The sequence below is a fragment of the Ranitomeya imitator genome, chromosome 1, assembly GCF_032444005.1.
Source record: "Ranitomeya imitator isolate aRanImi1 chromosome 1, aRanImi1.pri, whole genome shotgun sequence".
Lineage (NCBI taxonomy): Eukaryota > Metazoa > Chordata > Amphibia > Anura > Dendrobatidae > Ranitomeya > Ranitomeya imitator.
Genome location: NC_091282.1, coordinates 66,752,786 through 66,777,548, shown reverse-complemented (window position 1 = coordinate 66,777,548; position 24,763 = coordinate 66,752,786). Strand labels below are relative to the sequence as shown.

The window sequence follows — 24,763 nt, the reverse complement described above, 5'->3', positions numbered from 1 at the left end:
GGCCCTGGCTACCATCACTCTATGCCCTTGGTAGATGTGCACTTTTCTAACATGATAGTGATCCAAAACACACATCTATTGCTATTCTGAGGAAGTGGCTAAGTTTGTCTCCTAGTCTGAACCCAATTAAACACACATAGGGGATTCTGAAGAAATAAGTTGAGCATCACTCTCCATCCAGCCTCTAAAAAAAAGTCACTCATATTCTATCATAGCTTATTCATTCCATGCCTAGGTGCTGTCCTTAAAAACCATGGATGTCATAAAAACAACTACATCTAGTATGTTGTATGTGGGGTGTACTCATTTTTGCATGCGTGAAACTGAAGATTTTTGTCATGAAAGTTTTATTATTAACCTTACTTTTAGGTTATTGGTTAAAAATTGTTCTATGAAACTCGGTTGTCAAACTTTTGGAAATAATCTTGTGTTTAGGAGGGAGCATGATATTGTGCACCTGGCTCTGTGAAGGATGAAATAGGGTTAGCGCTGAAAAAGAAGAACCTGGCTTGGTGAAAGTAGGCAGTGTTATTTAACACAATATTGATCTATTACAAGACCCATCATTATCCTGAGATCTCGATCAATATTGTTTTTTTCGAAAAACATGTTTGCACTCCACCATTTCTACATTTTAGTGAAAGGTACCTGACTGATATTTTCAGTGGTGGTCTCATCCTGTTCTGGAGAATTCTCTGGACTTGAAAATCGCACTGGCGTATTTACACCACTTGACTCATCTGTCAATAAAAAGACAAGAGCAAATGAAAACAATGGGGGCAATTTATCAAGATAAATGAAGCAAAAAAAAATATCCTTAAAGACTTCTGCCATACGTATATTGCACATAAGACATTTTTTTGCGCCCAACAAGGCGCTGCAGCCTGATGTTACAAGTGTGCGAATACCGTATGTGTGAATGCAAATATCTGGAACCAAGTAAGCTACCATAACTAATAGATGGTGTAAACTTAGACTAGACAGTCTAAACATGTGCCAGATTTATCAAACAGCATGAATCAGTATGCAGAATATACATGGCAATTCATGTAAAAAATACAATTTCAATAGACCTCTAAGAATGGGTAACTGTCTGAGGGTGAAGGAATAGTATGCCTGGGCCGCATCTACATAGTGTGTACGTTTTAATGTGAAATCACACTAAAAACAGGATTTTTGGTTGCTTACTTTAAAATCTGTTTCTTGGAGCCTCCATTGGGGGACACAGCTAAACTAAACATGGTTCCTGTGTCCCCCAATGATAGGTGATAAAGAAATAAAGGCTATAGTACACAATATTTCTTGCATAGATACATAGGTTGAAAAAGACCTAGGTCCATCAAGTTCAACCTTTCTTCACCAATCATATTGCTCATTTTAAAAATCAAATACCGAGAAGAAGAATGTGTTACATGTGGCTTTTAGTACATATGGCATCTTAATGGTCATTAACCCCTTCATGACCTTGGGATTTTTTCGTTTTTCCGTGTTCGTTTTTCACTCCCCTCATTCCCAGAGCCATAACTTTTTTGTTTTTCCATCAATTTGGCCATGTGAGGGCTTATTTTTTTGCGGTACGAGTTGTACTTTTGAACGACATCATTGGTTTTATCATGTCGTGTACTAGAAAACGGGAAAAAAATTCCAAGTGTGGTGAAATTGCAAAAAAAGTGCAATCCCACACTTGTTTTTTGTTTGGCATTTTTACCAGGTTCACTAAATGCTAAAACTGACCTGCCATTATGATTCTCCAGGTCAGTACGAGTTCATAGACACCTAACATGACTATGTTATTTTTTACCTAAGTGGTGAAAAAAAATTCCAAACTTTGCTAAAAAAAAAAAAAAAAAATTGCGCCATTTTCCGATACTCGTGGCGTCTCCATTTTTCATGATCTGGGGTCGGTTGAGGGCTTATTTTTTGCGTGCCGAGATGACGTTTTTAATGATAGCATTTTGGTGCAGATACGTTCTTTTGATCGCCCGTTATTGCATTTTAATGCAATGTCGCGGCGACCAAAAAAACGTAATTCTGGCGTTTCGAATTTTTTTCTCGCTACGCTGTTTAGCGATCAGGTTAATGCTTTTTTTTAGTTGATAGATCGGGCGATTCTGAGCGCGGCGATACCAAATATGCGTAGATTTGATATTTTTTTATTGATTTATTTTGATTGGGGCGAAAGGGGGGTGATTTAAACTTTTATATTTTTTTAATTTTTTTCCCATTTTTTTTTTTTTTTTTACTTTTGCCATGCTTCAATAGCCTCCATGGGAGGCTAGAAGCAGGCACAGCACGATCGCCTCTGCTACATAGCAGCGATCTGCTGTTCGCTGCTATGTAGCAGAATTGCAGGTGTGCTGTGAGCGCCGATCACAGCGGGGCGCTCACAGCTGCCGGCGATCAGTAACCATAGAGGTCTCAAGGACCTCTATGGTTATAATTCTGAAGCATCGCCGACCCCCGATCATGTGACGGGGGTCGGCGATGACGTCATTTCCGGCCGCCCGGCCGGAAACGGTGGGTAAATGCCGCTGTCTGCGTTTGACAGCGGCATTTAACTAGTTAATAGGCGCGGGCAGATCGCGATTCTGCTCGCGCCTATTACGGGCACATGTCAGCTGTTCAAAACAGCTGACATGTCCCGGCTTTGGTGCGGGCTCACCGCCGGAGCCCGCATCAAAGCAGGGGATCTGACCTCGGACGTACTATCCCGTCCGAGGTCAGAAAGGGGTTAATAAAGCCTTGCAGCACTGGGGTCCCGAGTTCAAATCCCACTAAGGACAACATCAACAAACAGTATGTATGCTCTCCCCGTGTTTGCGTGGGTTTCGTTTGGGTATTGTGGTTTGTCCCACACTCCCAAGACATTCTGATAGGAAATTTATTTTGTGATTCCAAATTGGCACAGTGAGTATAATGGCAGTAAAGGGGCTGTGGAAGAAGATAGTGTTATATAAGAAAAAGCATGATAAATACTACTAAGATATCTAAGCTAGTTTTACTGTCATCGCCATCTCCGTGTGCGGTTCTACCATGACTCCAAAGCAACATGCCCGCTGCCTTGGGGTCATACTTGATTCCGAGCTTTCATTCACCCCCCACATCCGATCACTGGCTCGCTCTTCTTATCTGCACCTCAAAAACATTTCTAGAATTTGCCCTTTTCTTACTTTCGACTCTGCAAAAACTCTTACTGTTTCACTTATTCATTCTCGTCTGGACTATTGCAACTCTCTACTAATCGGCCTCCCTCTTACCAAACTCTCCCCGCTCCAATCTGTCATGAAATGCTGCAGCCAGGATCATATTCCTCACCAACCGTTACACCGATGCCTCTACCTTGTGCCAGTCATTACACTGGTTACCCATCCACTCTAGAATCCAGTACAAAACTACTACCCTCATCCACAAAGCACTCCATGGCTCAGCACCACCCTACATCTCCTCTCTGGTCTCAGTCTACCACCCTACCCGTGCCCTCCGTTCCGCTAATGACCTCAGGTTAGCATCCTCAATAATCAGAACCTCCCACTCCCGTCTCCAAGACTTTACACGTGCTGCATCGATTCTTTGGAATTCACTACCTAGGTTAATACGATTAATCCCCAATCCCCACAGTTTTAATTGTGCCCTAAAAACTCATTTGTTCAGATTGGCCTACCGCCTCAGCGCATTAACCTAACTATCCCTGTGTGGCCCATTCCAAAAAAAAACAAACAAAAAAAAAAAATAAATAATTGGGTTCCTCGCATCATGTTCTCATACACTTTATGATAACCCCGTTCTGACCTCGGACGGGATAGTACGTCCGAGGTCAGAAGCCCCGCTTTGATGCGGGCTCCGGCGGTGAGCCCGCATCAAAGCCGGGACATGTCAGCTGTTTTGAACAGCTGACATGTGCCCGTTGTTTTGAACAGCTGACATGTGCCCGTAACAGCGCGGGCAGAATCGCAATCTGCCCGCACCTATTAACTAGTTAAATGCCGCTGTCAAACGCAGACAGCGGCATTTAACTACCGCTTCCGGCCGGAAATGACGGCATCGCCGACCCCCGTCACATGATCGGAGGTCGGCGATGCTTCTGAACTGTAACCATAGAGGTCCTTGAGACCTCTATGGTTACTGATCGCCGGTAGCTGTGAGTGCCACCATGCGGTAGGCGCTCACAGCACACCTGATTTTCTGCTACAAAGCAGCGAACAGCAGATCGCTGCTATGTAGCAGAGCCGATCGTGCTGTGCCTGCTACTAGCCTCCCATGGAGTCTATGGAAGCATGGCAAAAGTAAAAAAAAAAAAAGTAAAAAAAAATGTGAAAAAAAATATTAAAGTTTAAATCACCCCCCTTTCGCCCCAATCAAAATAAATCAATAAAAAAAAAAAATCAAATCTACACATATTTGGTATCGCCGCATTCAGAATCGCCCGATCTATCAATGAAAAAAAGGATTAACCTGATCGCTAAACGGCGTAGCGAGAAAAAAATTCTCAATTTAACCTCTTTCTGACCTCGGACGGGATAGTACGTCCGAGGTCAGATACTGCGCTTTGATGCGGGTCTCCGGCGGTGAGCCCGCATCAAAGCCGGGACATGTCAGCTGTTTTGAACAGCTGACATGTGCCCGCAATAGCGGCGGGTGAAATCGCAATTCACCCGCCGCTATTAACTAGTTAAATGCTGCTGTCAAACGCTGACAGCGGCATTCAACCGGCGCTTCCGGCCGGAAATGAGCGCATCGCCGACCCCCGTCACATGATCGGGGGTCAGCGCTGCGTCAGAATGGTAACCATAGAGGTCTTGAGACCTCTATGGTTACTGATGCCGGCCTGCTGTGAGCGCCCCCCTGTGGTCGGCGCTCATAGCACACCTGCATTTCAGCTACATAGCTGCGATCTGATGATCGATGCTATGTAGCAGAGGCGATCGATTAGTGCCAGCTTCTAGCCTCCCATGGAGGCTATTGAAGCATTGCAAAAGTAAAAAAAAAAAAAGTAAAAAAAAAATGTGAAAAAAATAAAATATACAAGTTTAAATCACCCCCATTTCGCCCCATTCAAAATAAATCAATAAAAAAAAAAAAATATCAAATCTACACATATTTGGTATCGCCGCGTTCAGAATCGCCCAATCTATCAATGAAAAAAAGGATTAACCTGATCGCTAAACGGCGTAGCGAGAAAAAAATTTGAAATGCCAGAATTGCGCTTTTTCGGTCGCCGCTACATTGCATTAAAATGCAATAATGGACTATCAAAAGAACGTATCTGCACCGAAATGCTATCACTAAAAACGCCAGCTAAGCACGCAAATAATAAGCCCTCACCTGACCCCAGATCAGGAAAAATGGAGACACTACGGGTATCGGAAAATGGCGCAATTTGTTTTTTTTTAGCAAAGTTTGGAATTTTTGTTCACCACTCAGATAAAAGAGAACCTAGTCATATTTGGTGTCTATGAACTCGTAATGACCTGGAGAATCATAATGGCCAGTGGTCAGTTTTAGCATTTAGTGAACCTAGTAAAAAAGCCAATTAAAAAACAAGTGTGGGATTGCACTTTTTTTTGCAATTTCACCGCACTTGGAATTTTTTTCACATTTTTTAGTACACGACATGCTAAAACCAATGATGTCGTTCAAAAGTACAACTTGTTTTGCAAAAAAATAAGTTCTCACATGGCCATATTGACAGAAAAATAAAAAAGTTATGGCTCTGGGACGAAGGAGAGTAAAAAACGAACACGGAAAAACGGAAAATCCCAAGGTCATGAAGGGGTTGAAAAAAAAAAAAACATTTTTGAATGGTCCAGGAGGATCACAAAAGGAGAGGATAAAGGGACAAAATATGTTCCTCAGTCAAAGATATGCACGTACCTTGCAGTTCCTCCATACACCTCTCGCTCTTTGTTTGCGAATCTTCGTTTTCTATAAATTTCCAAATCTGTAAAAATACAATGAGCTGTAGCCACACACCTTCAATAATGAAGTATTTCCTCAGAGTCGAGGTATAAAGGTCCCAGCAATGCTTACCTCTCCAGTAAGGAGGTGAATGACTTTATTGGTCAGATTAAGGATCTTCCCTTCATGATTCTTTTCAGAAGACTGGGTATTTGAAGGAGACAATGTGATGGGATCTTGTTCCTCACCTGATGCCTCCAATTCATTTGGAGAAATCCTGCACGCAACAATTTCACCAGATTTCTTCACAACCACAAAATCCTATATGATAAAAAGGGCAGGATTTAATATAATCAAAACAGGATCACATCCAGAAACACACGAGAGTGGTGTCCATGAGAAAACACTCCCAGAATTACCATGGGTTTAAGCATGGCTAAGAATGATGTGACATTTCTGGGATCACTCACCTCTCCAGTCAGCAGGTAGATGATCTCCAGGGTGAGGTTGAATATCTCCTTACTCTTGTGACCCTTTTCCTTCTCCATCCTGAAGAACTTCTGGCCTCTGGTTCAGGAAAGCAATGACCTAGAGGTGAGCACAGAAAATAGAGATACAACTATAAAAAGCTAAAATGCTAATTTAGGAAAAGGCTAGCAAGTAGGAATCTGCAAGATGTGTCTACTGCGGCAAGTGATAGATGCTACTGCTCATATGCCACCGCCATTTTGCTGGAGATCCTTTTTTTTTTTAAAGACCACAATATTAACTGCGCAAGCGCAGTATGTAAGATAGGGGGCAGGTCAGTGAGGGATCAGTGACCTGTCAGAAGGCATATTGGCGAATACCTAAGTAGAGCACCACATGAAGAACCCCCCCACAGGCCGCCCCGAAGCATGGGCATATTATTAACGCAAAACTGAAAATAAAGATTAAACAACAACCACAAGACGGATTCCATCAACCAAGGTATCATTTTATCCAGTATAACGGTGTCAACCTAATACTGTATTTTACTGACCAAGATCCTGATGACAGGTTCACTTTAAACTTTTTTTGGTGATTTTTTTTTAGCACCAAAAGATCCAAATCCATAAAAAAAAGTCACCAAATTTAAATGCAACATTTAGTAAAAGTTGCTAGTTGTCAGAAAACAAGGCTTCAAAAAAAGAAAGAACTTAAAAGCGGTGAAAAAATTAAAAGGTTGAGGAGCAAATGCTACAGACACTAAAAAGAGAGGAAAATTGAAAACTCCAGAAACTCCAGAAAATTGGAGCAAGAGCAATGATGAATCAGGGCCATAGAGTTCAGTCTGCCCTCTGCCTTGACACATGAAGCATCCTGGAGCCAGTGACCACCTCGCTTCTAGCACCCGACCAGTGAATGCATGTCAGGCAGGAAGCGAGACCAAGCAATATTCAGCTCCTCATTGGAGCCAACTTCAAAGAGGAACTGCAAAATAAACCTCAAGGAGGAACTGAAATATTGCTTCATGGGAGAGCAAATCCTATGATACAAAGTGTTGTCCCCACTGTCCATCATGCAATGCCATCAGGGAGAAGTCAGATCATCTCCAAATGTATTCTGCAGCAGAACAACCACCCCAAAATACAGCCAATGTCGTTAAGAACTATTTTCAGTGTAAAAAACTAGGAGTCCAGAAATTGATGATATGACCACTAAAGATCGAAACATTATCGAGTCTGTCTGGGACTACGCAAAGACACAGAAGATCTGTGGTTAGCTGTCCAAAGTGTTTGGAACAACGTCCCTGTTGAGTTCCTTCAAAAACTGAGTGCCAGTGTACAAAGCAGAACTAATACTGTTATAGGCTATGTTGCCAGATGAGCTTTTGATGCATTTTATTGCAGCATTTCTGCACTAATTACTTAAGCTAGGTAACTTGTGGTTTTTAACCGCATTTTGAATGCTGCGATTTTTGCCTTTTGTTATGTTTTAAATAAAGCTGCTTTGTTACTTCCTGATACAGCCATGTGCAGATTACATGCATTTTTTATGCGTTTCTGACACAAAATATGCGTTTTTTCCACATATAATGCAAATCTATCGGAAAATTCCCATAAACCTTAGAACATATCCACAGGAGAAATTCACATATAGTGGATTAAAAAAAAAAAAAAAGGCATAGTGGGCAGATTTCTATAAATACAATCTAGATAAGGCTATGTGCACACATTGCAGATTGTATGCGTTTTTTTGCTGCAAAATTGTGGCGAAAATGCATGCACAACACAGCCCGTTGAATTCAATGGGATTCCACAATGCTGTGCTAATGCTGCACATTTTCCGCGGCGGAATCGCATCACAGAAAAATAAGCAGCATGCTCATTATTTGTGCGGAATCGCGGGGATTCCACAGACATAGGAATGCATTGATCCGCTTACTTTCCGCATGGGGCTATGCCCACCAATGTGGGAAGTGAGCGGATCATGAGCGGTGGTACCCGGGTCTGGAGGAGAGGAGAGTCTCTTCCAGGCCCTTGGGAACCATATTTCTGTTAAAAAAAAAAGAATTAAAATAAAAAATATTGATACACTTACCTTCCGATGGCCCCCGGAGTCCTGCCGCCTCTCAGCGAAGGACCTGGGATGACGTCGCGGTCACGTGGCCGTGATGTCACAAAGGTCCTTCGCGCAATGCATCCCTGGGAACGGAAGCCGCCAGGAGCGCCGCTGAGGAGATCAGGGGCCGTCGGAAGGTGAGAATATCTATATTTTTTTTTACTATTTTTAACATTTTTTCTTTTACTATTGATGCTGCATAGGCAGCATCAATAGTAAAAAGTTGGTCACATTTGACAAACACTATGTTTGACAAGTGTGACCAACCTGTCAATCAGTTTTCCAAGCGACGCTACAGATCGCTTGGAAAACGCTAGCATTCTGCAAGTTAATTACGCTTGCAAAACGCTAGTGTTTAGGGGGAATACGCATGCGAATTCTGCATGCGTTATACCCGCGACAGGGAGTTGCAGAATTGCCGCGGAAATTTATGCAGCAATTCTGCAACGTGTGCACATAATGTCATTATGTACCGCCTTTTGATATGCTGAAACGTATTTGAGTTTGTCCTACTAGACCTTTTTGGGGCATTTGTTTTTTGTTAATAGTAACGTGTGCACATAGCCTAAGACGCTGCATTTCTGACGCAGCAAAAAAAAATACACAGCACCGAAAATGCACTAAAAGCTCATGGTAGGCACAGAGCGTAACAGGGAAAGGGCGATCACACCAAAAAATTATATGTTTTAAATTTCTCTTTTACTTTGCATTTTGTGAATTGCTAAAAATAACTCTGTTTTTTAAAGCATTTTAAAGGGACTCTGTCACCTGAATTTGGCGGGACTGGTTTTGGGTCATATGGGCGGAGTTTTCGGGTGTTTGATTCACCCTTTCCTTACCCGCTGGCTGCATGCTGGCTGCAATATTGGATTGAAGTTCATTCTCTGTCCTCCATAGTACACGCCTGCGCAAAGCAATCTTGCCTTGTGCAGGCGTGTACTATGGAGGACAGAGAATGAACTTCAATCCAATATTGCAGCCAGCATGCAGCCAGCGTGTAAGGAAAGGGTGAATCAAACACCCGAAAACTCCGCCCATATGACCCAAAACCAGTCCCGCCAAATTCAGGTGACAGGTTCCCTTTAAGAGCCTATCCAGGCTTTTTTCTCATTATTTGCCTAAAAGCTGAAAATAGGGTAGTTGCTAGTCACCAGTCTGTGGAACCCAAAGCGGGCTCAGAGTGGTCACAGACCGCTCCTGGCGGCGATTCAGCTGCTCCATCTCAATACAACAGCTCTACCTCTTCCAGGCCACTTTGTCTATGGCGCTTTACAACTGATGTCATGCTGATTAACCCCTTGGTGACAGAGCTAACATTGACCTTCAAGGCCGGGCCAAATTTTACAATTCTGACCAGTGTCACTTTATGTGGCACTAACTCTGGAACACTTCCATGGATCCCAGTGACAATGAGACTGTTTCTTTGTGACATTGAACTTCATGATAGTGGTAAAATTTGTTTGATATGACTTGTGTTTATTTGTGAAAATATTGCAATTTTGTTTAGAAAAAACCCCCACAATGTTCAATAATGATACCCCTAAACCAGTCATTGATTCTGTACAAAATAAATAATATTTCCCCTATATCTACTTTACATCAGCATTATATTTCAAACGTCATTTTATTTTGTTAGGATGTTAGAAGTGTTAGAAGTTTAGCAGCAATTTAAATTTTTTTCAACAAATATACAAAACCGGTTACTTTAGGGACCTATTCAGATTTAAATGGACTTTGAGGGGCCTATTTATCAGAAAATCCACAAAAGTGATTTCGTTTTAAAAACACACACCCCTCAAATATTTAAAAACGGTTGTCGGGACATTTTTTAACCCTTCAGGTGTTAAACAGAAATGAATGAAAGAGAATGAAAAAAAATAAATTTAAATTTTACATCTAAAATCTTGCTTTAGCCCCAACTTTTTCACTTTTGCAAGAGGTTATACCAAAAAGAGGACCCCACAGTTTGTTACCCACCTTCTTATGAGAACAGCGATACCCCACATGTAGTCAAAAAGTTGTGTTTGGAGAATCGGCGGGGCTCGGAATGGAAGGAGCAATATTTGAATTTTGGAACACAAATTTGTCTGAAAGAGACAACAGGCACCATGTCACATTTGCAGGGCCCTATGGTGCCTAAACAGCAGAAATCTCCCCATAAGTGACCCCATTTTGGAAACTACATCCCTCAAGGATTTTATCCAGGGGTGCAATGAGCATTTTGAACCCACAGGCACTACACAAAATTGATAACATTAGGTTATCATATTGAAAATGTTGTCATATCGTTACTTTTCGCAGATTTTGAATAAACCCTAAATTTTAACCCCAACGGCAAAGGAATAAATACAAATTCTAAAATATATTTTTTTAATCTGATTAAAGGGATGACACGGGGGAGGGAAAAGATGATCAAGGGGGTGCATAGCCCAAGTGCTGCTCTAATTACTAATTATTGGGCTTTGATCACTGGTAATAGACCCCATCACAGTGACAAAAGTCAGCAACCAAAAGGAAAAATCCCTGTGGTTGCCGTGTGCAGGCAGGCAGATCCTGGCAGGAGCACTGCGCATGCACCCGCCGTTTTGTTTCAGAAGGAGCAGGCGGGCCAGGGGATGGTGTTGCCAGTAATGAGATATCGTGGGGAGCTTGGGGATGCCATTTCTCTCTCATCTGACATGTTATACAGTTGTGGCCGAAAGTATTGACACCCCTGCAATTCTGTCAGATAATAATCAGTTTCTTCCTGAAAATGATTGCAATCACAAATTCTTTGGTATCATTATCTTCATTTAATCTGTCTCAAATGAAAAAACACAAAAAGAATTGTCCTAAAGCCAAATTGGATATAATTCCACACCAAACATAAAAAAGGGGGTGGACAAAAGTATTGGCACTGTTCGAAAAATCATGTGATGCTTCTCTAATTTTTGTAATTAACAGCACCTGTAACTTACCTGTGGCACCTAACAGGTGTTAGCAATAACTAAATCACACTTGCAGCCAGTCGACATGGATTAAAGTTGACTCAACCTCTGTCCTGTGTCCTTGTGTGTACCACATCGAGCATGGAGAAAAGAAAGAAGTCCAAAGAACTGTCTGAGGACTTGAGAAACCAAATTGTGAGGAATCATGAGCAATCTCAGGGCTACAAGTCCATTTCCAAAGACCTGAATGTTCCTGTGTCTACCGTGTGCAGTGTCATCAAGAAGTGCCCATGGCACTGTGGATAACCTCCCTAGATGTGGACGGAAAAGAAAAATTGACAAGAGATTTCAACGCAAGATTGTGCGGATGTTGGATAAAGAACCTCGACTAACATCCAAACAAGTTCAAGCTGCCCTGCAGTCCGAGGGTACAACAGTGTCGACCCGTACTATCCGTCGGCGTCTGAATGAAAAGGGACTGTATGGTGGGAGACCCAGGAAGACCCCACTTCTTACCCCGATACATAAAAAAGCCAGGCTGGAGTTTGCCAAAACTTACCTGAAAGAGCCTAAAACATTTTGGAAGAATGTTCTCTGGTCAGATGAGACAAAAGTAGAGCCTTTTGGGCAAAGGCATCAACATAGAGTTTACAGGAGAAAAAAAAAAAGAGGCATTCAAAGAAAAGAACACGGTCCCTACAGTCAAACATGGTGGAGGTCCCTGATGTTTCGGGGTTGCTTTGCTGCCTCTGGCACTGGACTGCTTGACCGTGTGCATGGCATTATGAAGTCTGAAGACTACCAACAAATTTTGCAGCATAATGTAGGGCCTAGTGTGAGAAAGCTGGGCCTCCCTCAAAGGTCATGGGTCTTTCAGCAGGACAATGACCCAAAACACACTTCAAAAAGCACTAGAAAATGGTTTGAGAGAAAGCACTGGAGACTTCTAAGGTGGCCAGCAATGAGTCGAGAACTGAATCCCATAGAACACCTGTGGAGAGTTCTCATGGGGGAATTGGTCTCATTATTTTGGTGTAGGGTCTCCTGCCCACTAGTGGATGGAAACTCTTCCCCATTATCCAAAATTTGAAATCTATTTTGAAATGCTTGTGATGATATAGGTGTATATATGGATATATCATGAATTGATAGACAAGAGTCTGCTGACATAGTACTAGTATTAGGGATAACCTGTTCCAGATTTTCCGACTCCTCAGTGGGATGTACTGAAAATCTGTTTTCAGATGTAGAGCTGTTCACCATTTCATCCAGCGTTACAAATTGATTAATATTATTGTTATTTTGTTGTTGTTGATTCCCATGTTCCGTCTCAGAGCTGCAATTGTAGCTAGTGTAATCCTGTATGGGTGATCTGGATGGAACTAGGTTAGGCCCATTCGGAATTAGGTCTCTATTAAACTTGATGCGTTTTTTCTCCAGAATTTCTCTTTCTTTTGATAGAATCCTTATCCTGATACTCTTTGATAATTTTAAGATATCAGGATGCTGTTCGAATGGTCTAATATCATCAAATAATTTGGAGATATTATTTTTAAGTGTAGTTAGATGTTGCCCTCGTTTCTCAATTATGAAGGAGACTGTTCTAACCGAAAATTCATGAAACATAATGTCCCATTCTTTTGCTGTTGTTGGATCTCCAATGTCCCCCGATATCGGTTTATACACTGTTAGACCTTTTGGGATACAGTTAAATGACAAATATTTTTCCAATGTAGCAATTTCCCAAAGGTCCCTCATTTCTTTAATTAGATGGTGTTCCAACTCTTTCAGTGATTCAATTGCTTTAGTAGCATCCTCCCTATAATGTTTGTTGGGGGTTTCCGTATGGGACTGATGAAAAAACTTCTGTATCGTATGTATCCTTTTATTTCTATCAGAAAAAAAGGTCTCTCATCATGGAGGCTTATCTGATGCCGCTCACTGGTGAGGGTGGTAAAAAAACTTAAAAAGGGGATAAAATGAACCACACCAGTAGCGCTTCAGAAACTCTGAATCCTGAAGCGGATGCAAATACAGTGCCACCCTTCTGTATTAATGCCTATAGCTATAAAAAGATATATAAACAATCCACGCCGGGTTCTCTAGTTTTATGGCCACTAGGTACCTCCAAAAGAACAATAAGTATTTACACCTTTTATATGGCTTTAAAAACTATTTAAAACAACATCCTTTTATTTCTAAAACATTCCTTGGTTATAAAAAGATTTCTGCTTGTTTAAAATAGCTCCACCATGGAGCACAACATTGCCCAAGTAACAGAAAAGTTCTGAGCGATGTTAACAGTCAGTTGAATAATAAATTAGATTTTACCTGGTGCAGTCCTCCTTTTCAGGCGGACCCCTTAATACACGCTTCATTAAGTGTCAAATCTAACTTTAATCCGGTTCGAGTACTCTGAATCTTTTGAAGCATTTCAAAAGAACGTTATACGAGACATCAGAAAAATTTCCAATAAGAGGTGCTCAAATTTTAGGAATAACCTGACAAATAATGAACATAAGGCTTTAAAACAAATTCAAGCCAATAAGGCAATAACAATCAGACCAGCCGATAAAGGGGGAAGCATAGTCGTTCTAAATTCGGAAGACTATGCTAGAGAATCCCTACGCTTACTTGGTGATCAACAGACCTATAGCCTCTTACCAAGAGACCCAACAAATAGATATATCCAAGAATTAATCTTTATTTTTTTTTTAATCTTTATTTTTATATAGCGCTAACATATTCCGCAGCGCTTTACAGTTTTTTGCACACATTATCATCACTGTCCCCGATTAGGCTCACAATCTAGAATTCCTATCAGTATGTCTTTGGAATGTGGGAGGAAACCGGAGTGCCCGGAGGAAACCCACGCAAACACGGAGAGAATATACAAACTCTTTGCAGATGTTGTCCTGGGTGGGATTAGAACCCAGGACCCCAGCGCTGCAAGGCTGTAGTGCTAACCACTGCGCCACCGTGCTGCCCAGAATTGAGGGATTTGACCAAAAGAGGTCTGGAACAAGGTATCCTTAATAAACAAGAGTTTACCTTTATCAATACAGAGCATCTACTTCTATTATCTTCCCAAAATTCATAAATAACCAAATCAACCCCCCCGGGAGACCTATTATATCAGGTATAGGCTGTTTGACAGCAAATATGTCAAAATATGTAGACTGCCATCTACAAAAACTGGTTCCGACACTTTCATCTTACCTGAAAGATAGTACACACATTTTAAGAATTCTGGATGATATAGAATGGAAAGAGCATTATATCATGGGTACATTAGACATTACCTCTTTGCATACCGTCATTCAACACGAAAAAGGGTGTGAGGCGGCAACATTTTTTATGGAACAACAGGGAATTCTTCAAAAAAAACAAACAGGTCTCTTATTTTAGAATGTATGCATTTTATATTGACCCATAATTATTTTAAATATGAAGCGAACTACTACTCCCAGCAGTGGGGTACTGCTATGGGTACCAGGTTTGCGCCAAGTTATGCCAATCTGTACGTGGGTAGATGGGAACACCATACCATCTACGATGGGGGGCATCTTGGTGCGAACCTGGTACTCTGGCAAAGATTTATCGACGACATTGTTTTTATCTCGTCTGGTGGTCCAAATTTATTATTAGATTTTATTACTAATTTAAATAAAAATTCATATTTTTAAAAAATTTTCTGGAACCACCAGTACCGAATCCATTAATTTTCTAGATCTCAATATTTTTAATTAGTAATGGGAAAATTCATACCAAAACTTTCCACAAACCCACGGACACTAACAATTATATTTCGCTAGACAGCTGTCACCTTCCCAGCTGGCTATTGAATGTACCCAAGAGCCAGCTAATTAGGGCACTTAGAAACTGCTCTCAAGCCCATGACTTTAATCAAGAAGCAGAATTTCTCACTAATAAATTTATCAAAAAAGGCTATTCTCCGTGCTCCCTATCTTTGGCGAAAAATGCGTGGAAGAGATACCCAGATCAGAATTATTTCAAATAAAAGAAAAAAGTGAGAAACTGTCACCTTTAGAAATAATCCCTATTATTACACAATATAACTCTAATATTTATCTTCTTAGGAAGATAGTAAAAAGACATTGGGACATTCTTAAAGAAGACAAAATTATGGGGGATAAACTTCCTGAGCACCCTCTGTTTATTTACAGAAAGGCCAATCATTTGGGGAATACAATAGCCCCTATGGTTCCACACGTCCATGGTGCAAATAAATATCCCTATATGTCCAGAGGTCATGGGTTCTATCCCTGTATGAAGTGTAAATCGTGCAAATTACTAAAAACAAAAAAACAACTTTCGCTCACCAACGGAATGGCAAATAAAAGACTTTATATCGTGCAATACGACAGGGGTTATTCATTCTATCAAATGCCCCTATAACAAGTTACCGTATATACTCGAGTATAAGCCGAGATTTTCAGCCCAAATTTTTGGGCTGAAAGTGCCCCTCTCGGCTTATACTCGAGTCAATGTGGGTGGCAGGGTCGGCGGGTGAGGGGGTGAGGGCGCTGAGGTATACTTACCTAGTCCCAGCGATCCTCGCGCTGTCCCTGCCGTCCCACGGGCTTCTGTGCTGCAGCTTCTTCCCCTCTTCAGCGGTCACGTGGGACCGCTCATTAGAGATATGAATAAGCGGCTCCACCTCCCATAGGGGCGGAGCCGCCTATTCATTCCTCTAATCAGCGGTGCTGGTGACCGCTGACAGGAAGAGCTGCGGCACCGAAGACCAGGCAGAGGGACAGCGCGAGGATCGCCAGGACTAGTTAAGTATAGCATATTCACCTGTCCTCGTTCCAGCCGCCGGGCGCCGCTCCATCTTCCCGGCCGGCGCCTCCATCTTCCCGGCGTCTGCGCTCTGACTGTTCAGGCAGAGGGCGCGATGACGCATACAGTGTGCGCGGCGCCCTCTGCCTGATCAGTCAGAGCAGAGACGCCGGGAAGATGGAGGCAACGGAACTAGACGCCGGGAGCTGCAATCAAGGGAGGTGAGTATGTGGTTTTTTTTTTTATTGCAGCAGCGGCGGCAGAGATTTCTATGGGGCACAATGAACGGTGCAGAGCACCGTATATGGCACAGCAATGGGGCACAATGAACGGTGCAAAGCACCGTATATGGCACAGCAATGGGGCACAATGAACGGTGCAGAGCACCGTATATGGGCACAGATATGGGGCACAATGAACGGTGCAGAGCACCGTATATGGGCACAGATATGGGGCACAATGGACGGTGCAGAGCACCGTATATGGCACAGCAATGGGGCACAATGAACGGAGCAGAGCACCGTATATGGGCACAGATATGGGGCACAATGAACGGTGCAGAGCACTGTATATGGCACAGCAATGGGGCACAATGAACGGTGCAGAGCACCGTATATGGCACAGCTATGGGGCACAATGAACGGTGCAGAGCACTATATGGGGCACAGCTATAGGGAAATAGTGAACGGTGTAGAGCACTATATGGCACAGCTATGGGGAAATAATGATCTATTTTTATTTTTGAAATTCACCGGTAAATGCTGCATTTCCACCCTAGGCTTATACTCGAGTCAATAAGTTTTCCCAGTTTTTTGTGGCAAAATTAGGGGGTCGGCTTATACTCGGGTCGGCTTATACTCGAGTATATACGGTATATATAGGTCGAACTAAACGACCTTTGCAAGTAAGGATCAATGAGCATTTGAGAAATATTAATAAAAAATTTCAAGGCCATCCGCTGTCAAAACACTTTTGCATTCACCATAACGGCACAACTGTGGGTACTTTAATTACAGGCCTCAAAGTCGTTAATAAAAGCTGGCAGAGAGAAAATTACATCCAGCAGATGTCCAGGGAGGAAACAAAAATGATATTTCAATTGGACACTAGCACCGAGGGGCTTGAACAGTGAGATTGAGCTATTCGCCTTTAATATATGATGTGGACAGATGATTAATGCGGGCTATATAGGTGGAGGACACCCAGGACGGACCATCCCTGATGAAGGAATACGTCCTATTCCGAAACGCGTAGGAAATTGGTCCACGCGCTATCCGTAGTAAGTACTCACGTAGTGAGTAATCACGTGACCGTGACGTCACGCAAGGTCCTGCAGAGGCAGAGAACCGAGAGCTGCACAACAGTGCTTAGTCACTGCTAGAAGTGGGCGAGCGCAGGGCTGTTTGCCGCCGGCCGGGGTACTGTCTGGAGCCTGCTCACGGGAAAGCGGAAGAACAAACTCCACCGAAGCCGCATTTTTTCACTTTTGGATTTTCACAAAGACCGACTAAAGAGAACTGTGGACATTACCGTTTACACTGCACCAGGTAAAATCTAATTTATTATTCAACTGACTGTTAACATTGCTCAGAACTTTTCTGTTACTTGGGCAATGTTGTGCTCCATGGTGGAGCCATTTTAACCCCTTTCTGCCATTGGACGTACTATTCCGTCCATGTGGGGTGGGCCCTATTTCCCAAGGACGGAATAGTACGTCCAGCGCGATCGGCCGCGCTCACGGGGGGAGCGCGGCCGATCGCGGCCGCGTGTCAGCTGCCTATCGCAGCTGACATCCGGCACTATGTGCCAGGAGTGGTCACGGACCGCCCCCTACACATTAACCCCCGGCACACCGTGATCAAACATGATCGCGATGTGCCGGCGGTATAGGGAAGCATCGCGCAGGGAGGGGGCCCCCTCCGGGCTTTCCTGAGACCCCCGCAGCAATGCGATGTGATCGCGTTGCTGCGAGGGTCTCCTCACCTCCCTCCCTGCTCCAGATCCGGATCCAAGATGGCCGCGGCATCCGGGTCCTGCAGGGAGGGAGGTGGCTTCACAGAGCCTGCTCAGAGCAGGCACTGTGAAGCCTGCAGTGCTGCAAGTCAGATCGGTGATCTGACTGAGTGCTGTGCAAACTGTCAGATCACCGATCTGTGATATCCCCACCTGGGACAAAGTAAAAAAGTTAAAAAAAAAAAAATTTCCACACATGTAAAAAAAATTAAAAAAAAAAAAATTCTTAAATAATGAAAAAAAAAAATATATTATTCCCATAAATTCATTTCTTTATCTAAATAAAAAAAAAACAATAAAAGTACACATTTAGTATCGCCGCGTCCGTAACGACACCACCTATAAAACTATATCACTAGTTAACCCCTTCAGTAAACACCGTAAGAAAAAAAAAACGAGGCAAAAAACAACGCTTTATTATCATACCGCCGAACAAAAAGTGGAATAACACGCGATCAAAAAGACAGATATAAATAACCATGGTACCGTTGAAAGCGTCATCTTGTCCCGCAAAAAACGAGCCGCCATACAGCATCATCAGCAAAAAAATAAAAAAGTTATAGTCCTCAGAATAAAGCGATGCAAAAATAATTATTTTTTCTGTAAAATAGTTTTTATCGTATAAAGCGCCAAAACATAAAAAAATGATATAAATGAGGTATCGCTGTAAACGTACTGACCCGAAGAATAAAACTGCTTTATCAATTTTACCAAACGCGGAACGATATAAACACCTCCCCCAAAAGAAATTCATGAATAGCTGGTTTTTGGTCATTCTGCCTCACAAAAATCGGAATAAAAAGCGATTAAAAAATGTCACGTGCCCGAAAATGTTACCAATAAAAACGTCAACTCATACCGCAAAAAACAAGACCTCACATGACTCTGTGGACCAAAATATGGAAAAATTATAGCTCTCAAAATGTGGTAACTCAAAAAATATTTTTTGCAATAAAAAGCGTCTTTTAGTGTGTGACGGCTGCCAATCATAAAAATCCACTAAAAAACCCGCTATAAAAGTAAATCAAACCCCCCTTCATCACCCCCTTAGTTAGGGAAAAATTAAATTTAAAAAATTTATTTATTTCCATTCTCCCATTAGAGCTAGGGTTAGGGCTAGGGTCAGGGCTAGGGTTTGGATTACATTTACGGTTGGGAATAGGGTTGGGATTAGGGTTAGGGGTGTGTCTGGGTTAGAGGTGTGGTTAGGGTTACCACTGGGATTAAGGTTAGGCGTGTGTTTGGATTAGGATTTCAGTTATAATTGGGGGGTTTCCACTGTTTAAGCACATCAGGGGCTCTCCAAACGCGACATGGCGTCCGATCTCAATTCCAGCCAATTCTGCGTTGAAAAAGTAAAACAGTGCTCCTTCCCTTCCGAGCTCTCCCGTGTGCCCAAACAGGGGTTTACCCCAACCTATGGGGTATCAGCGTACTCAGGGCAAATTGGACAACAATATTTTGGGTCCAATTTCTCCTGTTACCCTTGGAAAAATACAAAACTGGGGGCTAAAAAATAATTTTTGTGGAAAAAAAAATATTTTTTATTTGCGCGGCTCTGCATTATAAACTGTAGTGAAATACTTGGGGGTTCAAAGCTCTCACATATCTAGATGAGTTCCTTAGGGGGTCTACTTTCCAAAATGGTGTCACTTGTGGGGGGTTTCTACTGTTTAGGTACATTAGGGGCTCTGCAAATGCAATGTGACGCCTGCAGACCATTCCATCTAAGTCTGCATTCCAAATGGCGCTCCTTCCCTTCCGAGCCCTCCCATGTGCCCAAACGGTGGTTCCCCCCCCCACATATGGGGTAGCAGCGCACTCAGGACAAATTGGACAACAACTTTTGGGGTCCTATTTCTCCTGTTACCCTCGGGAAAATACAAAACTGGGGGCTAAAAAAATAATTTTTGTGAGAAAAAAAATTGTTTTATTTTTACGGCTCTGCATTATAAACTTCTGTGAAGCCCTTGGTGGGTCAAAGTGCTCACCACACATCTAGATAAGTTCCTTAGGGGGTCTACTTTCCAAAATGGTGTCACTTGTGGGGGGTTTCAATGTTTAGGCACATCAGTGGCTCTCCAAACGCAAAATGGCATCCCATCTCAATTCCAGTCAATTTTGCATTGAAAAGTCAAATGGCGCTCCTTCGCTTCCGAGCTCTATCATGCGCCCAAACAGTGGTTTACCCCCACATGTCGGGTATCGGCGTACTCAGGACAAATTGTCCAACAACGTTTGGGGTCCATTTTCTCCTGTTACCCTTGGTAAAATAAAACAAATTGGAGCCAAAGTAAATTTTTTGTGAATAAAAGTTAAATGTTCATTTTTATTTAAACATTCCAAAAATTCCTGTGAAACACCTGAAGGGTTAATAAACTTCTTGAATGTGGTTTTGAGCACCTTGAGGGGTGCAGTTTTTAGAATGGTGTCACACTTGGGTATTTTCTATCATATAGACCGCTCAAAATGACTTCAAATGAGATGTGGTCCCTAAAAAAAATGGTGTTGTAAAAATGAGAAATTGCTGGTCAGCTTTTAACCCTTATAACTCCCTAGCAAAAAAAATTTTTGGTTCCAAAATTGTGCTGATATAAAGTAGACATGTGAGAAATGTTACTTATTAAGTATTTTGTGTGACATAGCTCTGTGATTTAATTGCATAAAAATTCAAAGTTGGAAAATTGCTAAATTTTCAAAATTTTCCATTTTTTTCACAAATAAACGCAGGTAATATCAGATAAATTTTACCACTAACATGAAGTACAATATGTCTCGAGAAAACAATGTCAGATTCACTGGGATCCGTTGAAGCGTTCCAGAGTTATAACCTCATAAAGGGACAGTGGTCAGAATTGTAAAAATTGGCCCGGTCCATAACGTGCAAACCACCCTTGGGGGTAAAGGGGTTAAACAAGCAGAAATCTTTTTATAACCAAGGAATGTTTTAGAAATAAAAGGATGTTGTTTTAAATAGTTTTTAAAGCCATATAAGGGTATGTTCACACGTTCAGGATTTCCATCCTTTTTTTTTCCTGACTGTTTTTTAAAAAACTGCAGCTCTTGGCAGAAAACGCAGGTCCTTTTTTTGGTCCTTTTTTGGTCCGTTTTTGATGCGTTTTTTGATGCGTTTTTTGATGCGTTTTTTTGATGCAGTTTTCTAGCCAGAGTCTGTGTGTTTTCTAGGAATTTTTTTAGGGTTAAAATGGCTGAAAATACCCTAACCCTACCCCTAACCCTAACCCTACCCCTAACCCTAACCCTACCCCTAACCCTACCCCTAACCCTAACCCTACCCCTAACCCTACCCCTAACCCTACCCCTAACCCTAACCCTACCCCTAACCCTACCCCTAACCCTACCCCTAACCCTACCCCTAACCCTACCCCTACCCCTATTCTAACCTTAGTGAAAAAAAAAAAAAAAAAAAATTCTTTATTTTTTTTATTGTCCCTACCTATGGGGGTGACAAAGGGGGGGGGGTGTCATTTACTATTTTTTTATTTTGATCACTGAGATAGGTTATATCTCAGTGATCAAAATGCACTTTGGAACGAATCTGCCGGCCGGCAGATTCGGCGGGCGCACTGCGCATGCGCCCGCCATATCTGCCGGCCGGCAGATTCGGCGGGCGCACTGCGCATGCGCCCGCCATATCTGCCGGCCGGCAGATTCGGCGGGCGCACTGCGCATGCGCCCGCCATTTTGCAAGATGGCGGCGCCCAGGGAGAAGACGGCCGGACGGACACCGGGACGCCGGGTGAGTATAAGGGGGGGAGATTAGGGCACGGGGGGGGCATCAGAGCACTGGGGGGGGGCATCGGAGCACTGGGGGGGGGCATCGGAGCACGGGGGGGCGGGATCGGAGCACGGGGGGGGCAGCCACACTCCGCCCACGCACTTCCGCCCGCTCCCCGCACTTCCTGCTGCAGCGGTTCTGCACATCAAACCGCAGTAAAACCCGCAGATATATTTTTGATCTGCGGGTTTTACTGCGGTTTGGACCTCACAATGGAGGTCTATGGGTGCAGAACCGCTGCGGCTCCGGAAAAAGAATTGACATGCTCCTTCTTTTTTCCGGGAGCTATTCAGCGCGTCTTTTTTTTTACAATTTCCGGACCATGTGCACAGTGTGTCCTGTTTTCCATAGGGTACAGTGTACTGTACCCTGCATGGAAAACAGCCGCGGAACCGCAGCGGCAAAACCGCCGCGGTTCCGCGGTAAAAAACGCACTGTGTGAACATGGCCTTAAAGGTGTAAATACTTATTGTTCTTTTGGAGGTACCTAGTGGCCATAAAACTAGAGAACCCAGCGTGGATTGTTTATATATCTTTTTATAGCTATAGGCATTAATAAAGAAGGGTGGCACTGTATTTGTATCCGCTGCAGGATTCAGAGTTTCTGAAGCGCTACTGGTGTGCTTAATTTTATCCCCATTTTCAGGAAGAAACTGAGTATTATCTGAAAGAATTGCAGGGGTGTCAATACTTTTGGCCACAACTGTATCATGTCACAGGAGAAAAATTATTTTTAAACTGAATCACACTTTTTATTTTTTTATGTGATCGCAGTTATTTGTTGAATAACTGCGATCACTTGAAAAAACAACCCAAATAGTGTTCTCCAGGGTCTCAGCTACGCCCGGTAGCTAAAATCTTGGAAATTTTCCGATTCTGGGGGGAGCTATACACTTATTCTGGATCTCCGCTTTAAAACGGCGATGAGGGAATAAATCCCCTTAGTGGCTCCCATTATAATGTGTATCAGCGGTCATTAAGAGGATAGCATACTTTCCTGGGTGCCGGCTGTCAAACAGAATTAGGTCAGCAGTCACGCCCCTATCAACAGGGCAGAGCGGAATATAAGCCGCTGCTCTGCGAAAGCCGCCAAATCAACCGCAGCAGCAGTCCGAGACTGATCGGTGCAAGCAGACAGTGCTGTACACAACAGGCAGGTAATCAGCAACTACATGCCTGTAAGAGATTGGGCACATTGTAAAGGAAAAAAAAAAGGCCCGGATATAGGGATTTTTGTGTATTCACCGTAAAATCCATTTCTCCGAGCCATTCATTGGGGGACACAGACAGTGTGACCATGGGGTGTATGCTGCTGCCAATAGGAGGCTGACACTAAGTGATACAAAAATAGGGATTTTTGTGTTACTCACCGTAAAATCCTTTTCTCCGAGACGCTCATTGGGGGGACACAGGACTGTGGGTGTAAACATAAAATAGTTTAGCTCCTCCACCGCCGTATACACCCTGATACTGGCCGCAGGCGAACCCAGTTTGGTGCAAAAGCAGTAGGAGAACAAAAAATAAATCAGCATTAATACCAAAACAACATGTCTAGAAACAACCCCACCGACTGATAAAGTCAAGAAAAAATAAAAAAGAGCCATCTAGCTAACAGGGAGGGAGCTGTGTCCCCCAATGAGCGTCTTGGAGAAAAGGATTTTACGGTAACACAAAAATCCCTATTTCTCCTTCGCCTCATTGGGAGACACAGGACTGTGGGATGTCCTAAAGCAGTCCCTGGGTGGGGAATTAACTCACCGGTATAGCATCCAGGCATCTGCCGGCTATAAGTGCACTACCGCTGCCTGAAGAATCCTTTTACCCAGACTTGCATCTGCAGAAGTCTGAGTGTGGATATTGTAATATTTGGAAAAGGTATGCAAACTAGACCAGGTTGCAGCCTTGCAAACCTGTTCTGCTGAAGCCTGGTGCCGAAGCGCCCAGGAAGCCCCCACTGCCCGAGTGGAATGTGCTTTGATTCTGTCTGGAACGACCGCGCCCTTGACGCGGTAGGCCTCCTGAATAGCCGATCTTATTCACCTGGCCATAGTTGATCTCGAGGCAGCGAGACCTTTCCTGCGACCCTCAGGGAGGACAAACAGCGCATCCGTGTGCCGAAAAGGTGCTATCCGTGAAATGTACTCTCAGCGCTCTCACTAGATCTTACGTATGGAGAGCTTTTTCCACACGGTGCTTTGGCGCTGGGCAAAAAGAAGGCAAGGCAATGTCCTCGCTAATGTGGAATGAGGAAACCACCTTTGGTACAAAGGAAGGTGCTGGCCTGAGCACCACCTTATCTTGATGAAACCATAGAAAAGGAGCCCGGCAGGATAGGGCCGCCAGCTCCGATACCCGTCTAATTGAAGTTATGGCCACCAAGAATACGACTTTCCAGGAAAGGTAAATTAAAGAGACGTCCTGAAGAGGTTCGAAAGGAACTTCCTGCAAGGCACTTAAAACCAGATTAAGGTCCCAAGCATCCAGGGGGGCCCTGTAAGGCGGAACTTTGTGAGCGACTCCCTGTAGGAAAGTTTTCACCTGTAGATTGATAGCGATCCTGCGCTGAATAAGTACCGACAAGGCTGATATGTCTTCTAAGTGTACTCGGTGCAAGCCCTGAATCCAGGCCGGCTTGGGGAAAAGCAAGAATGTTTGGGATGGAGAAACGTAGTGGGGGGGGGGGGGGGGGGGGGGGGGGGGGGGGGAGTCCACGCCTCCTGCACCATGAAAGGAAAACCTTCCA

General features: G+C 43.2%; 1 protein-coding gene and 1 long non-coding RNA gene across 3 annotated transcripts in view; one reads left to right on the top strand and one right to left on the bottom strand.

The window, feature by feature from the left end:
- LOC138662092 (zinc finger protein OZF-like) overlaps window positions 1-6,485 on the bottom strand; it is a 47,794-nt gene extending 41,309 nt beyond the window's left edge. Inside the window, exons 1-4 of the mRNA XM_069747235.1 lie at window positions 6,366-6,485; window positions 6,028-6,216; window positions 5,872-5,938; window positions 649-740 (exon numbers count right to left, since the gene is read on the bottom strand). Coding sequence (XP_069603336.1) covers window positions 649-740; window positions 5,872-5,938; window positions 6,028-6,216; window positions 6,366-6,443 — 426 coding nt within the window. The 5' untranslated portion in view covers window positions 6,444-6,485. The remainder of the gene's footprint in view (window positions 1-648; window positions 741-5,871; window positions 5,939-6,027; window positions 6,217-6,365) is intronic.
- LOC138657616 (uncharacterized) overlaps window positions 1-24,763 on the top strand; it is a 409,067-nt gene that overhangs the window by 352,944 nt on the left and 31,360 nt on the right. The gene's annotated exons all lie outside the window — the stretch shown is intronic.